General features: G+C 42.2%; 1 protein-coding gene across 2 annotated transcripts in view; it reads left to right on the top strand.

Moving 5' to 3' along the window:
• Window positions 1–17,200, top strand: part of SRGAP1 (SLIT-ROBO Rho GTPase activating protein 1) — a 146,336-nt gene that overhangs the window by 118,910 nt on the left and 10,226 nt on the right. For both annotated transcript variants that reach the window (XM_065048568.1, XM_065048569.1), the window contains exons 16-18: window positions 9,719–9,824; window positions 13,004–13,228; window positions 13,831–13,910. In XM_065048568.1, the coding sequence (XP_064904640.1) occupies window positions 9,719–9,824; window positions 13,004–13,228; window positions 13,831–13,910 (411 nt within the window). The remainder of the gene's footprint in view (window positions 1–9,718; window positions 9,825–13,003; window positions 13,229–13,830; window positions 13,911–17,200) is intronic.

Genomic DNA, 17,200 nt, shown 5'->3' with positions numbered 1-17,200 from the left:
CAATAGCAGCCTGAAAAAAAGAGCTAACTTCACAGATTTTTCTGAGACAATTTGTTTGCCGTCTGTATCAGTCTGGGTCAGTTATTAGTCATGCTCACAGCTGTGGTTGTTCCCTTTTCCCAGTGGGATTAATGTACAGTAAAACTCTTTGTTTAATAGGGCAGGAAGGATATTTTTCGGTATACAAGAAATAGTTAAATTTAAACGCATTATTATTTTCCTCTGTGCACTGGGGCAGACAGAAGGCAATGAAGTCATGACCGTGCAAACAGAGGACGTTACTTTCCACAAAGATTTTCGTGCCCCGCAGCTTGGAGTCAGCACTGGTGAATAAGTGACCAACTGCTCGACATTGTGTGGTTCTAGACCTTTATTGTGCTCAGCTTAAAACCAGCAGGAAGACCTTTCCACGCAGGAGCGGAGGGGAGCAGCTGCATGTTGTCTGCAGAAGAGCCCACTCTGCCTTCCCATAGACAACCCGTCGTGGTGCGCCTTGAAGGTTGCAGGGGTCTGGGCACTGCTGCTGTTCATAGCTGGACACAAAGAGGTTGTAGTAATTTCGGAAGTTCTCAGTGCGTGAGTGAATTGCTCTGGCATGCACCAAACCTCTTCCAGTTCGCAGATCCCTGCAGATGGTGAGGAAGGGTGAGGCCAAACCACCCATCAGTAGGTTTACTGTTCCCTGCAGATCCATCAGAAGTGGTCAGAGGTGTGAGCTTTGTGGAAGAATTTCCTCCTTTCAACCCTTCTTTTGTAAAATGCCTGCTTCAGCCAAATGGAGAAGGAGGGTTTCACAGGAGACAAGGGCCAGTCCTGTGGGATATTAGTTAGGGCAGGCTCTCTCCAAACTGTTATTTTGGCAAAGGGGTCTCAGCCCCGCAGGCAGGACTGCAGATCAATGTGTGCGCAGTGTCTTGGGCTGACCATCAGACAGGCTTTTCTGCTCACTGCTGGGGGAACCCAATGTGTGTGGTTTCCTTCCCAGATAAGGAGGATTGCAATAATTCAACCTGGAGATTATGAATACGTGGATCGTCCATGTGCAATATTTTGTGTTTCCTTTTTTTGCTGCTTTTCTGCAAGCGTTGCTTTTTACAGGCTCAGTGGTGCTGAGGAGTCCTGAAGGACCTCAAAACTGCAGTTTAACAGTCTGATCCCTGATGCTGAAGGGGACATTGTCTCTTTAGGAAGCATCATCTTGGTTCTGCCTGAGTTCAGCTTTAGTTAGCTGCAGTGCCACAGCCCAGAAAATGTCTGTGAGTCATAGAAATTGAAATCTAAAAAGGGACCGTTTTGATTGAATGAATTTCTGCATGACAGGGATGATGGAACTTTACCTAATAATCCTGCACTGATTTCCATAACTTCTCAATGAATTAAAGCGTGTCTGCTGGAAAAAAAATATTGATTTAGTGGCTTCTGTTGACAGAAAATTACCACATCCTTGGATAAGCTGTTCAAACGATTAATCACTTTCATCGTTAAACATTTGTACCAGATTTCCTTTTCAAAATTTCTGCTGTGAGATTCTGCCCATTGGATCTCTTTATGACTTTATTATTTTGACTAAGCATTATGAAAACTAGAAATGAGGCTACTTGTATGTGGAGATGGTATTGCATTCTGCTGTGTTGAAGAGCTTTAAATAGAATTGCAAAATAACGAGAGTGAGTATTTGGCTTACAACTATTGTACAAGTGAATGCCTAGGGGATGCAAAAATATTTGCCCAAAACAATCTTTTAAATGTCTTCCAAGAAGAGGAACCTGGATGATTTCAAAGAATTTCCATTCACCATTGAAGCTTCTGAAGACAGGCCACAGTATTTTGAAAGAGAGGTAGAAGCTGAAATCCTTAACAACCAATAGCCTGGAACGAAGTCACTGCTTTTCCCAGCCACCTTTTTAAATGGCACAGTTATTGGGAGAGAGGTGTTGCCATCTGATCCTGGTTTACACTGTCTGTTCTCTGAGGCTGTCGTAAATCTGGATTATCATCTCTACGGCACCTTGTCAAGATGAGGTGTAATGACTGAGTGGTTGTGCTAGGTTTGACTTCTGCTATTGCTGGTACAGAGGAAAACAGAGGATTTTCTTCCTGATAATGTGTTGTAAGAGTCCCAGGTCTGTTTCTGGCATGTTTTGGAGGAAGCCAGGCGAGGATGGTTTCGTCGTGGTTTGGTTTGTTTTCCACAAGGTTATCGTTAGGGGCACTTTGAAATGTCCCGTCAATGCCTTCCTTCAGCGCAGGGAGGAGCGGTCACTTTGGAACAGGCAGGACAAAAGGGGTTTACTCTTTGAACACCCTGGGGTGGTTTTACTTTGTGTTGTCACGGTGTGGGGCTTGAATGTGGCACGAGCAGAGAAAGAACCTTTCTTGTGCTTTGCACCCACAGCCAGCCCCAGGACCGCCTGCTGGGAACAGTGGGCTGTGTGTCTGCATCTTCTCGTTATCTGAGAATCCTGAGGTGGAGTGTTTTTACAGCTGTGTACCTGGTCTACACGCTTCCTTAAGTGGCCCACCACTTCCAGGGAATAAGACACGCTTTTTATTTTTTAATGAAACAACAAGCATTTCAGAATTTACTACCTGTCACAGTTTAGTTCAAATAGCACCTACGTGGCATGTGCTAACAAAAACTGCCATTCTCAAAGACCCTTTCCATTGCTGTCTTTTAACCTTAACACTTTGTAGATCTTGCAAAAAGGAAGATAGTCGAGGCAAGATTTTTCTTCTATTTCAGACTTTGAACCTGTGATAGTTGCATTAGTTTCTTTTTCTGTGCTCACATGGCCTCACATATTAAGTATGTTGGTCTTCACGTTAAGGGAAGCAGGGCCAGACTCCCTTTCCTCTGTGAGAACACACATCACTGTAGCTTCTTTAGATCACAACGTGCAAGTTCACAAAGGTTTCACATTTTTAATTAAGAGGGTTTAAATACTCTTAGTTCGTATTGAATTCGCTGTCTGATAAACAGCGGGGAAATTAATAAACATTAAGTTGTTTTCAAATAGATTTTCAAGATAAATGTGTGTTTTTCTTAATTGTTGGCAGAAATTGTTATAAAAAGTGGGGGAGAGAAGGCAAATACATAAACTTAATGTTCACATAAAACTGTAGAAGGGTGGAATGTCACACATTTTATATGGAAATGTGATGTTGCCAGTGAAAAACCCCTTGAAACTGAAGTGCTTAGTTATGGATGTCAAGCATAATTGAGGCTACAGCTGCAAAATGAACCTTTCCTCAGTACAGCCACTGAGGAATTCCTTTGCATTTATGCATATATTTCCGAATGAAATGGAGCATTGTGATTTAATGCTTTCCCTTTGCAAATACAGTGGAAACAGTGCAAAACGACTGTGACTTTTAGGGCAATTTGTATTAATTAGACTCATGAGAACAATGTTATGCTGTTTAGGCTTATGAACTGTTTTAGATAAAATTTGTGCCGAATTATGGTTTCTCCAGAGCAAGCATGAAAAGTAGGACAGAATGTAAAGAATCCATCTGATTATGGGCCATAATTCTGCATTCTCAGCAAAAGAAGTGGCTACTATTGCTCCCAGCAGTACTCAGCAACCCGGCGGCTAAAATTGAGGTGGTGGGGAAGGAAGGAGAGTTGCACTGGGCTTCTTGTAGGAAAAAGGTTGAGTCAAACACAAGCAAAATATTTGTAATAGGAGTTACATGGCTGATCATAACTCACCTTCACTGCTGGGGGATGGCAGCTCCTCTCCTGGTGTCAGTTCTTATACATGTGAATTACTGTTCACTTTAATATATGTAGCTGTGCAATGCAGCAGCAGACACAGCCACCCACAGCACCTAGCTTCTGCTCAGGTCATTGTCATTCTTCTTGGTTTCATCTCACTTGCCTTATATTTGATACACTAAGATGCCAGGATGGATGAAAACTGATATATTTTTTCCTTCTGATTTTCATCATTTCAATCCCTTGCTGCCAGCAGTGCCTGTTTACCTAAAGGCATAAATGTTATGAAAGGAAATTATTTTATCACTTCTCCAGACTATTGCCCATTACTTAAAAAGTAAAAAACTGTATTCTGAATTGTCAGCTCTTCGTGAAAAAGTTTCAACAAAATTACAATGGTTTCCTTCCCCAAGTGACAGTGGAGACGATTGTGTTTGTCCTTCTGTAATGCCTTCTTAAATAGATCTGAAAGAGCTGTAAGTGGTACTGCTGAGTTAATATATACGTATCTTTGAGTTGGATTGGACTCATCTACCAAAGTGGAAGGAGGCATAAATTGTTAACTTCAGCACTAATACATATTCACGTAAATTGCTTGTCAGCTGCAAATTGACCATAAAAATTACATCTGCAAGTGTAACTCAATCCCATGTGACATTCAGTGGGTGTGTAAAATACGCATTAGACATTCAATTTACCATTAGTTAGTGCCACACCAAGTGGAAATAGCAAGTGACTCCCACATTGTGATGCCGCATTGGGTTTTATCCTTCCAAACAGTGATCCTAAAGGAGAGAGATGGCTTACGTTACATTTTTCTCTCTCTTCTTCCTCCTTTTTGCTTCCCTTGCCTGTGAAATATGCTGAGCTTGCGCTACAGCTGTTACTGTAGCACAATTCATTCATTGCTGACACCAGGTTTCTCCTTCCACATGTTGTGATCAATAATATCTACACTTTGCCAAATGTTTGCAGGTCTTTTGTTGCTACTGATGTTGGTGCATGCAAACTGTCTGCTAACAGAGAGTGGTAGAACATACACAATCTGGAACTCCCCATTTCTGAGCTCTGGCTGCTCCCAGGGTGAATCTTCTCGCTGGATAACCTCTCACCCCCAGTGCAGGGGAGGCCATGCGTTGGACCCAGACCAGGAAAAGTACAGGGCTTTTGTAGCATTTTTAGCTAAACCAAAGTGATAAAGGCGTGTAGCTGTCCAGTTGGCCCAAAATATTTCAAAATCACCAGCAACTGCTCTCTTGCAAAAGTCTTTTGTTCTCCATCACCAAAGCACTCCATTTATATATTTGAATATTTATTGCCTTTTATATGCTCCACTGATTCAGCATTATTGCTTAATTAAAATTCAATTTACGTTTTCATATCATTATTTAGGATGAATGTACCCCTGTCTTCATTTATAATCTAGTTCTGTTTTGTTTGTGTTTGGTGGCTCATGTTAGTAATTGTCTTTTCTCCCATCTCAGCTTTCCTTTACTCTTCTGAGGCAGATTGTTCACTTTCAGTCTCTTTCATTTTAGACTCTGCCCTTGCAAAAACTTCATCGTGAGTCACCAGGTGGTTAAAATGTGTTATTTCTCCTAGAAGGCAAAAGTGGACATTCATTGATTCTGTGTGTCTCTGCAGTAAGCAAAGGTGACACCACCTCTCCAGAGTAGGTTCCAGTGTTCTGGGAGGCTGAAGATCACACTTTTTAAGGCTTGAGTAGCTCAGATTTATGCCTCTTTCAGGCTTTTGAGAACTGGTCCTTAGCCCATGGCTGACAAAGAGGCAGCTGGCTGATAAGTAATTCTTTCATTTATGCAATGACATTAGTCTCATCTGGATTCATTCGTTCGGTTCAAGGACGAGGAGTGTTTGCAGAGGAAGTCCATGGGAGATCAAGAAATAAATATTTTCCAAGAACAATGCAAGATTGCCCCTCAACAGATTTTCTTGTGGAGGTTGTGATCCACCTCTTTAGAGGATTTTATGAACAGGTTGGACAGACGTCTCTCAGAGGTGATTGGTGTGAAGTCAAAGAGTGAGACTGTAGATGTAAATGACCTCTGAAGAGTCCTTCAAGCTCTCTGTTTTTCGTTTTTTGTGGTAACTGGTGGAGGCTTCTTAGATCCCAAACACCTCTGACACTTAGATGCCTAGATAATTTTGTGAATACATGGAAAACCAATCTCCTTATATTATTAGAGTGCTTTGGTCAACTATTGTCTGATAAAAATACATTAATAGCTCTGGACACAGGTGCCTGGCTCTTCCCCGGAGTGCTATAGTCGTGAAGCCCCAGAAGCTGGCCTCTTCCCTTTCCCTTGTTTCACCCCACAAATGTCTCCTGTGCTCTGGGCTGCCCTGTAGCTCCACTTCAACAGGAGCAGTGTTCCTGCACCAAACACCTTCTCATCTGGCTGCAGGAAACTCTCCTGCTTGTGGGTTAGACCCTTGTGGCTGAGACAGGTCTGGAAAGCCAGAGCTTGTGTGTGTCGGACCAGAGCTCCATAAGTTTTGTTCTGCTCAGAGAACTGGGAACTAGAAAGTAATAGCCACCTCTGTTAGTGATATTTACCTGACAGTAGTTTTGATTTGTGGTTGATATTCGTGTGTCCTTCACACAGATCTCCCTTCCCTCCTTCACAGTCAGAAAAAACACATTAGTTCTCAGTGTGCTTGGCCTTGCCAGAGGCTTGTCCTGTTGCTTGTCTTTGAGAATGTGAGTCTCGTATCATTAGAGTAATGAAGCAGTTTTCAAATCCCATGATTTCTGTTTCTGCCTGGCAGCTAATTGCGTTATTAGGACAAGTCATGTAATATCAGCACTTCGGTTTTCTTAGCTGAGAAATGGGTAATACTTCACCAGGCACTGAGGAAGGGCTAATTACAGTTCTTGAAAATCAGAGTAATGGCAAGAGGGCCTCCACCAGAAGTGCTGTGAGAGGGGAGGCACAGCCAGCTCTCTGCAGTGGCTCCTCACAGCAACCAGCCTGTAGCCTGGATGCCCATTCTGCCCTGAGGCTCTTCGGCAAAACCAGCAGAGGCAAAGCAATGCTTTCCCTTCCCTCTGCATGGGAAACAGCAAAGCTGCAAATTCTTTCTGCCTGGATGCAGAAAGGTCATTCTGCATTCATTCCTTCTTTCCTACGTACACAAACACTCATACACTGCATACACACAAGCAAATATGAAATTTAGCTCCTCATTTAAAAGCTGCACACAAATACATAATGTTATTACCTATCTCTTTTAAACCAAATCAATGCTGAGAAAGAAAATCCTTTTGAAATAATGTGGAAAGCACATTAATTTACCACTTGGCAGTAGTTTGGATTTTCAATAAAGGGGCTTTCATGGAAACTGGGGCTGGGTTACCAGGAAGGTATAGGAAATAAACACATCTCATTCCAGCTTGTAGAGCTTGTAACTGCTGCAGTGTAGAGGTGACCTGCTAGTACTTACTACTGATCGTGCCCATAGTAAGGCAGCTGGGATAGCTCAGCACCGGGCCACGCAGCCAGACTCTCTGTAACTACTCTGCCGTGTCCGTGCTGCCTCCTGGAATCAGTTTCTGGCTCATGCATCCTGTGAACCATGTCTAGGAACTGCTTGGAAGAGTTGCAGTTGGCACAGACCACAAAGCACATAGGAGAGTGGGATAACCACTGTGTGGCAGCTGCCTGCTGATATTTACGACTGCGACCCGTCCTGGTTTAGCTCACCAGTTTAGACAGAGCACCAGATAGGCAGCAGAGTGCTGAAAAGAGATGCTGGATCCACCTGGGAGCCCAGCCAGTGCATTTCTCAGGTCTGATTTGAGTTCAGCGATGACTGAACCTGGTCCAGGGCCAGTCTCCAGAACTGGCTGGAAAAGGCAGGACTGCAGCACAAGGCATTAACCGGGAGAGGCTGTAATGCAGAAGGCAAGTTCTGGTGCTGCATCACAACTTCCATGCAGCTTCCCACAGCCAGCACACGGGGCAGAAATGCTGGAGAGGAACTGCGGTGCCACCACACAGCACAGCAGTGCTGCTGAGGCGGGAGTGCTGAAAGATGTAACCAGAGCACCTTTCGACTTCCCTCTCTCAGCCCTACTCCTTACAAAACCCACCTGTGCACATGCACAAAACCACTCAGACCTACAGCTCTGTACAGAGACTCACAAACAGGCTTGTCAGGGGAAAGGCAGGCTGAGCTGGAGACTCACAAGGTGCCCCAGCTGTAACAGCAGCTCCTTCTGTTGGAAGAGCAGGAACCAAAGATACGGGCAGGCTCCTTCTACTGGCAGTGGCTTAGTTTAAGGAGGTGGAGAAAGGCCCTGCACTAAAAGTGACGTCTGTGGGCTGCACAGAACAGCAGTGTGGCACAACCCTGCAGAAGTGAGGGGACATAGCATTGTCATCTCCAAGATGTGCATTAGCCAGGAAGAGGAGAATTGTGTTTGCTCTGCGCATCGTCGCTGTGCAAGCAGCTCCCAGGCTTAGAACATCCCTGCCGTGGACTCCAGTTCCTAACCAGTAACCAGAAATACTTGATTCATGCAGTCCATGTTTAACAGCAACATAAACATAAATTCCAACTCATATTCCACTTGAGAAAGTGTAAAGGCTTGAACTGATTTTCAGCTAGAGTTTGGGTTCAGTGTGCCTCATTAGATTATAAATTATAAAACTGGTCAGCAGTTCTTTTTCCGAATTTCACCCCATCCAGTGGGATTCCACCGAGCCAGTGGAATCTCCTGTAAATGCAGGTGTGGGAACAGGTTTCCGACTCCAGTTTACTACACTGGCATTTCCTAATGAGCTGCAGCACTTCTGTGTGGTAAACAAAAGTCTCACAGCTGATGTGCTCTGCATATGCTTAGTTCTTGGTACCAAAATACCAATTACCAGACACTAGTTGTTCTTCTAAGAAACACAAGTCAACACAGATTGTGCATCAACAAGTAAATGCTAATTGGTACTGATAGCCATACCAAAAAACACAAATAAACACCAGGAACTCTATTTACAGTTACATACTTTTGTGTAAGTGATTATTTAAAACATGTACTCTTAAATGTCACGTTTTGTGGTACGAATGGATTTTCAGCTATTGGAGTCAGCTCCTATTTCTCATTTCCACAGTTCTGAGTATCCATTTTGTTGCCACTGGACAGTATTTCTCATGTAGTCTGCTAAGATTTCCCTTAGATGTTGTTAGTTGCAGCATTCTTTCTTGGCTGACATAAAAAGCATTACTGAAATTGCAGGTTGTTTCTAATAGTGTCATTTACACAGAAAACACATAGAGTAAAAAATTGAGATATTACTTATTGTGAAAAACAATTTATGCTTTTATCCCATCACTACACCACTTGCAGCCACATAACCTTTCTGGCCAACACGGAAGATAATGCATCCTTGTTATAAGACATTAGGAACTGATGCTTTTGTTAAGCTGACCTTGTTCTGCCTGCTTCAGAAGAATTTTGGTAGACTGCTATAAAATCATTTTTGGGAAAATACATGTGATATTTTGTTTGTTGCTTACACACCATAAAACATAAGGCCTTTCTCCTGCTTTGCCATTAAGAGAGTTATAGCTGGACATTTGCTTAAGAAAACTCATTAAAGAAGCTCAGTGATTGGAGTATTATACCTGATATAAACCTTCAGATAAAGAGAATGAATCTGTATTTGAAACTGAGAGCAAACATCTCTCCTTGGTTCTCTCAGGTGATTTATGGACTGGTATTGTGATTTCGTGAGCTGTCTGGCTCAACACGTGGCCAGGGTTTGACTTGGGCAAATTTGTGACTTCTTAAACTAAAGATGTTACTTCTAAACTGTGAGAGGGAGAAGGACTTTTAGATCTTAGTTTTGTAATACACCAAAATGAGAGCATATTGGCTACGGACATATGATGGTAGAGTTGAAGTAAATTGAGTAAACTGATTGAATGTTATTTTAGACCGTCATACAAAAGGGAACTTAAAGTGCTTCCTTCTGTTTCCAGGAATAGACAATCTCTATGAGAGGGCTCTTCACATCCGCAAACTCCTCCTTACTTTGCCCAGGTCGGTCCTTATAGTGATGAGATACCTCTTCGCCTTCCTCAACCAGTAAGTGCTTTATAATCCCCCAGCATACTGTATTTCTACCTTCCTCTGCTGCTGTTGAAGTTCTTTGGATTTACTCATACTCTGTGTAGAATTTACATGTGAGCTCCGTTTAACACAAAAGCTGATCTAATTGGCAGTGAAAATAGAAGGAAAACACCAGTTTTCATCCAAATTACAATTGCATTTGTCCAAAACTGAGCAAGGTTGTAATAAGACAGATTGAAGTGTTGTCTGAAATGGGGAGTGCAGGCTACAGCATTAGAGCTGGTAACAAAATAAGCTGATAAGAGAAATAACAAACTGCAATTAATAGTTTACTTAATTTAAGGTAGATTTTTTTTTTCCTTATCTCAAGCTGATTTTAATCTCCTAACAGGAAAAATAAACAGCTTATTCAAGAAGCACAGGCACTACAAGCTACATGTTTGATGCTAGGCACTGCCAGCGTGAGACACGGTGTTTGCTGCTTCTGTTTTCTGATAATAGGGCTACCAGTATAGAGAACATACACTCCCTGTGTATGCTTTGATATAAAGTAGCTTGGTTTTCACATTGCAATGCTCAGGCAAATGCTGGAAGGAGGATAGTGTGAGAAAGGCAAAGTGGTGTTTGAGTCTCATCATCCCAGAAAAACTTCTCCATTCTCAAAGAGAAAACAAAAGACAGGTTGGGCAATCACGCTGTGTTTCTCCCTCCAGTCCTTCACAGCCCTTTCTTGTTTTGCTGACCCCAGTATTTTCACTGAAAATTTGGCTTCTTATGCACTTTGCCCTGGTTTTCCCCTAGCTTTTCTCTTTCTGCTGTCATATTATGCATTTCCGGTTATATCTGTTTTCATATTGCCTTTTTCCTCTTTTTATTCCTAAATTTGCCCTCTGCTGATTCATTCTGTCTTTCTGACCTTCCCAATTTCATCCATCCTTTCTGTTCCTATAGAAACAGGGTCTTTGCATCCAGGTGATGTGTGTGTGCCTGTATTCACAGCTGTTCCCATTTCCTTTCTTCTAGTAATTTCTGAACCACTTTCAAACAACGTTTAAAAGAGGGGCAGAGATCTAAAGTTTTATGAAAATAACCATTCATTTGAACCATGAATTCATCCCTGCAAAGTGACACAGGGATATAATGTCTGTAAATGTCTGTGTAAATGCCTCAAAGGCTGATATCACAGCTTCTCCCCTACAGATTGACCAGCTGTATGGGGTTGTACTTGTTACATGGTCATGTCATCTACATCTCTGCTCTCCACAGGAATGCAATTCAGAAAGCAGGCTAAATCCCTTACCACCTGCAAATTGCTCCTGGTGCATCCACAGGAAAAATGTTCCCATAGTTTGACTTTCTGTAAATCCAGCTCTGCTTATTGCATATGCAATTATGCCTGCTCGGCCATGGGAAGTCACCAGACCTCATGGCAGACCTCCTCTGGTCTAGTCTGCTGCTCAGAGCTTTTGAAGTCAGATCAAGTTGCTCAAGCCAGAGAATCCACAGCCTCTCTGGGCAGTCAGTCCCAGTGCTTCATCACCCTTATCATGAAGAATATTCTTCCTGCTTCCAGTTGGAATATCCCTTTCTGTGACTTGTGTCTGTTGCCTCTCACTCCTTTGCTGCACACCTGTGTCTGACTCTCTCGTGTTTGTAATTTTGATAGTAGAAGGTTGCAGCTAGATTGTCCAGTAGCCTTCTCTTCTAAAGGCCGAAGAAACCCAGTTCTCTCTGTTTCGCTTTATAACCCATATGGTGCAGATCCTCAGCCATCTCCATAGTCCTTTTCTGGACTTGCACCAGTTTGTCAGTCTCTCCAGGCTAGAGATAGTACTCATGTGCAGCTTCATGAGAACCAAGTGGAAGAGGAACAACCAGTTCCCTTGAGGTGCTGGCTTTGCTCTTCCTCATAAAGTTAAAAGTGCAACTACTATTCTTTGCAATGGGGGGCATTGCCAGCTTCTTGTCCAGTGCTTTTCCCAGTGTTTTTCCTTGGGAATTGCTATCCATCAGTCAGCTCCCAACTGTAATAATACATGGGGTTATTCCATCTCATGGGCAGGACTTTGTGCTGATCCTTGTTGAACTTTATGAAATCCCTGTTCGTCCATTCCTCCATCTTGTCAACATCCTTCTAAATGGCACCCCTGACCTTTAGTGTATCTTCTGCCCTGCCACAGTGTGGCATCATCTCTAAGCTGGCTGAGCGTGTGCTCCATCCCATTGTCTAGGTCATTCATGGAGATATTGAGCAATATCAGCCTCAGTGTTGAGCCCGGAGGAGCACCACATGCTGCCAGCCACCAGCAGAACTTCACTTGTTTCATGATGATAGTTGTCATCTTTTTCACACATTCTTGCACACATATAAAGGCTGGACCACTTTATAAATCAGTAGAACAAGATGTCTCCAATTAACACTCATGACATCATAATAAATCATGGCATAAGAAAGGGGACACCATGATAAATTTTACAAGCTGATTATGAGGGGAGTCATTTAGGAGGTTTGCCTCTTCAGTTTGTATTGTTTCTATATGAAAAACACTCTCTCAAATTCCCTTTCTAAAGGGAATATGATGCTGTATTTAAACACAACCAGACATCATAATTCATGTGCTGCTTCAGAGTGTAGAACAACATTGAGGTAAAGGGCATCCAAAACGGATGCTTCCAAAATGAAACTCTAGTGGAAGTTTGTGGGCAAAAGGCAAGGTGCTCAGGGATTTTAGGTTGTATGGTGAAAACAGAAACTAGAACTTAATTGCTTCCAGAAGACAATACAGTCTGCCTAAGTTATACAGCCAGTTAATGGTAGAGATGCATCGAGGTCTGATGAGAAGAGATGGGCATGTGTACCCACTTTGGATCCAGCTCACTTGGACCTCCAAGGATAAGCACTGATCAGATAGAAGCAGCAGCAGTTAATGCATTTACATTAGCCCATCAGGTCAGTGTATAGTAAACACAGCAGTGTGGGAACACATATATGTACATGCATATGTATGCTATGAACTCACTTTATAGTGTATATAGCCTATTGAAGAAATCCTCTTTTTGTCTTGTTACTTTATGTGGGATTAAGTGTCAAGGAGAACAGGAAATCTCTGAGATGTGATCAAACATAAAGTTTCTCTAGTTTTCAGAATAAGGTTAGTCACAGTCAATTTTTCTTGATTTTTCTGTTATAACAGCCTTTCACAGTACAGTGATGAAAACATGATGGATCCGTACAACCTGGCCATTTGTTTCGGGCCAACCCTGATGCCTGTTCCAGACATACAAGACCAAGTGTCTTGTCAGGCACACGTGAATGAGATAATCAAAACTATCATCATCCATCATGAGGCTATTTTTCCGGATGCTAAAGAACTTGATGGCCCAGTGTATGAAAAATGCATGGCTGGAGATGACTACTGGTAAGTCAGAATATTACCCTTCTGTCTCCTTAACAACATCATTAGGCTGGTTGTCTGGATAATTCCTGTGATACAGAATTGCTTTCACACACAACAGAAGTATGAAGATAAATGAGAAGAGCATTTAGGTTCACATAGTGAAGTGTTAGCCATAAAAAACATTAAGCAAAGGCAGTTAGGATGAGATTCCCTACAACATGTTGTGGAGGAAGCTACCTTTGTGTTCAGCCCAACACAGCCAGAATTCCAGCTGTACTGTGCAGAGCACACAGCCAGGTAGGAAACTGGCTCTCTGGCTGCGAACCACCCTACCAAATTTCAGCTTCTGATGCCTTCCCCCTGCTCCTCTCTTAGCACTACACACACACTTTTTATACATGAAAGGATCCAAAGGTTCTTGGAACTTCTTAATAAATGAAGATGTTATTTGAACGAGAGGTGTGTAGGCTTCTTCAGTAATTGCATATTCATAGCGTGTCATGAGAATTATATTGCGCATAACTTTACAACGTTGTAAGAATAATTTTAAATTAATCTCATGGGGTGGCATGTTTTTGAGATGTGTGGTTTGTCTCTCTGCCTGACCTTCTGTCTCCATCCAGTGACAGCCCATACAGCGAACATGGTACATTGGAGGAGGTGGACCAGGACGCGAGTACGGAGCCCCACACCAGTGAAGACGGTACGTCTGTTATGTTACTCTGCCTTTGATGGGAGCACGTTTTACAGGTGTTTCATACGGGAGACCTTCTTCCTTTCCTGATTGCGTCTTATTTGAAAGAAGGGGTTTTCAGTCCTGGTGGTCTGTGGCAAAGCCGGCATCTTTAATCTCTGTTTGTGTGCGTTTTAACTCTGATTCATCTGTGTTTGACCAGCTGTTTCCTTGTTCTCTCCTGATTTTCCCAGTCAGGAAGGGCAAGAGAAAAACTATTTCAGTCAGCACATATTATTTTCTGATACAATTATACATTTTTAGTGTCTCTTTGTCTTTTGTCTGCAAAATCCAAACTGATCAACAGTTTGTCTTTAAATATATCAACTAAAGAATATTTGCCATTCAGCAGGCTCTATTTTGATATAAATTTAAAAGGTGTTCCATCTAAAGGATTTAAAACCACTGTGTACCCCCCACAGTGAAACTTCTGAACAATAGTCATTTGCTATAAATACTAATCGCATATACTCTGATAGTTCTGGGTACGATAGATATCCATGAAAAAATGGATGCATCTCTATTAGATCTACTCTTTTTAGTCAGATTTCCTATAGGTGTATTTGACTGTGACATGTTTCAGTTGGATCATCCTTCACATGTCCCTCCCAGTAACTTCTGCTCGGTTTCAAGCAAATGTAACAGGTGGAAAGAGGTGTCAAAATTGTTAAATAGCTGCCAGTTTCTTGACAATTAGTAGCCAGTTAGAGGAGAAGGATTCAGAGTAACGCTCCCTGTAGGGAAAAGCCGCAGTGTGAACTCACTGTGTATCTGGCCAGCAGTCAACCCGGACAGAGCAACCAGCACCTGTGCACTGAGCACCAGCAGAAACAAAAGCTGCCCTTGTCCGTCTCAGAGGATGTGTGGAAGGAGGAAGGGGAAGAGACAGAGAGGGGGAAAGGGGAGGAAAAGAGCTCCAGCAGAGAAGGACTCTTTTTTTTGTTTTTCCAAAGGATGTCATGAGGGATACTTGTTTGGAGCTGGGACAATTGCCATAGGGAAGGGGAACAGGAAGATGTATCTATAGGAAACCTGGCTACGCTGGTCCTGTTGCATACAGAACAATGTAAACAATAGTTCCACTCAAGCTGTATCTGTCGGCTTTGTCACGTCGACAAGCTGTCGGTGACAGGTTGGCTTCTCTGCCCCTTTGCTGCCGTGAGGAGGGACAGGCAGAGTCTGTCAGTGCAGCTGCTTGGAGAGGAGGGGCAGTTGGGTGGGCAGGCATCACAGAAGGGAGAAAAATTCAAGGTAGGAGATAAGTTGATGTTAATCTTCTGCCTGGAGTGTCTACCCATGCCTGAACCCACAGCAGGCAATACTGACAGTTTTACAAGACAGCTGGTACATGGGTTCCTCTTGACCAGCTCTGCAGAGCTAAACCCACCATCTTCCTACAACACAGTTCCACTAAATGGTGCGAACAAAGTCATAATTGCGCTGTATTTTTCCAAGGAACTATAGCTATGTTTTATTATAAGAACTCCTTCTTCCATTAGAGGTATGAAGCAAGAGTGGAAGCTGAAGGAGTCTGTCTGTCTGTCATTTAGAGCACAAGTGAAGTAATGAAATACAGGCAACACACCAGTTCAGTATATTGGGGCTGACTTTTGGGTCCTGTGACCAAACTGAGAGATAAAGGCTTGAATGGGCATGGAAAAGTGCAGCTTTTCCTCAGCAATCAGAAACTGTTACTTCAAAGCTGTGCCTAGGAAAAATTAAAACATAAGCTGGAGCCAGAGGAGCAGGACCATATCTTTGCATAGTACATCACCTGTGCCTCAGTAGTCATGGGCTTTACCCACCACTGTGTTGATTATTATCAATAGCAGTTTTACATTCCCGTTGTGTTGCTGCCTGTGTTACAACTCTGTCACTGGTGGAGACAAACCCTGGAGAGAATACTGTCAAGAGGAGAGAATTCTGTTAAAAGATTTAACTGCACAAGACATGGCTTTTCGTTCGACCAGATCAGTCAGCAGTTTAATTCTAGTTGCCCCATCACACCTTTTTAATTAATTCAGTGCCAAAAGGAAGCAGCAGAAAGCATTTGTGTTTACATCAAAATAATTGTTAGCATGAAAATATGTGTAATCTAGGGAAACGCTGCTGCAGAGATAAAGATTAGCAAGCCTGGATCACATACAAAACAGTGTTGGCCTTCAGTTCCCAGCCTGCAAGCTCTAACCCTTTTTTTTCCATGGCTATGGCTGTCCATTATAATAGCACATTTTTCTAACGTAGGTTACAGGCCTTAAATTAGATGCATTTACCATCTCTTTGCATATACATTCATGTGTTTGTCCTTTGGACAATTCCTTTTATAAGATGTCCTTGATAGCAAATATGAGAGCGGGTGAGAATTTTTCAGTTTCCATATCGATCTTCCTGAGAGTCAGTGATTGACCTGTGATGGATGAAAAAGCGTCTGGAGTATTTTGGGGGTTTAATGTGATTGATTCATTGATTATAAGCTGAATGCATCACTGCCAGCTCTATGTGGAAAGAGAGACACACCATTGTTGCTGTATTGATCAGACATGTGGTACTTAGGTATTTCCCTCTGTTAGGAGGTGAAAGAATCAGATTCTATAACTAATTTTTTTTAAATGTTGAAAATCTGATTAGTTTTATACTAAGATGTTGTATACATACACAAGACCAAGCAGCTAACCCCATAGGAATTACTGTGTTACTGAAACATAATCCAGATGCTATGATCAAAAGCAAAGGGATTTAATTTTCTACTTTAGTTATTGTTGTTATAAGAATTATTTGCTGTATAAAGTTAAACTAAATGTGAATCTCCCTGTGCCTACTAGAATAAACCTGTCTGTAGGGGCCGGCTCCGTAGCACTAGGAATGTTTAATTACAGTTTAGAAAACACAAAGACTTTTTAAAAATTAAAAAATAAATTATGTCTGCAGAGGTAGAATCTGGTAGCTTGGGGAAGAGAAGGCTGGAATTTACAATTTAGCATATAAACACTTCATAACTGCTTAAGTTTAAGCATATAAATTACCTTTTTTTTCCTAAGGTTACTACTTGTGTTCTTATATTTCTGCTGATCACTGGAGAGACAGAAGTAGGAAATGCGTTTTGCTGTAATGTTTTCAGTCTTCTTTAAATGTGCAGAAAGCATCTCTAGTAAGGAAAACACCAAAGTTTCTTCTTTCTCCTCAATTTGGACAGGAAATTTAATGTGTGAAGTTCAGAACATTTGTACTCAAGCTGAGGCACCAAAAAAAAATCTATCTGT

Source organism: Columba livia, chromosome 1, assembly GCF_036013475.1.
Source record: "Columba livia isolate bColLiv1 breed racing homer chromosome 1, bColLiv1.pat.W.v2, whole genome shotgun sequence".
Lineage (NCBI taxonomy): Eukaryota > Metazoa > Chordata > Aves > Columbiformes > Columbidae > Columba > Columba livia.
The sequence above is the reverse complement of the archived record's forward strand: the minus strand, read 5'-3'. Positions and strand labels throughout refer to the sequence as shown.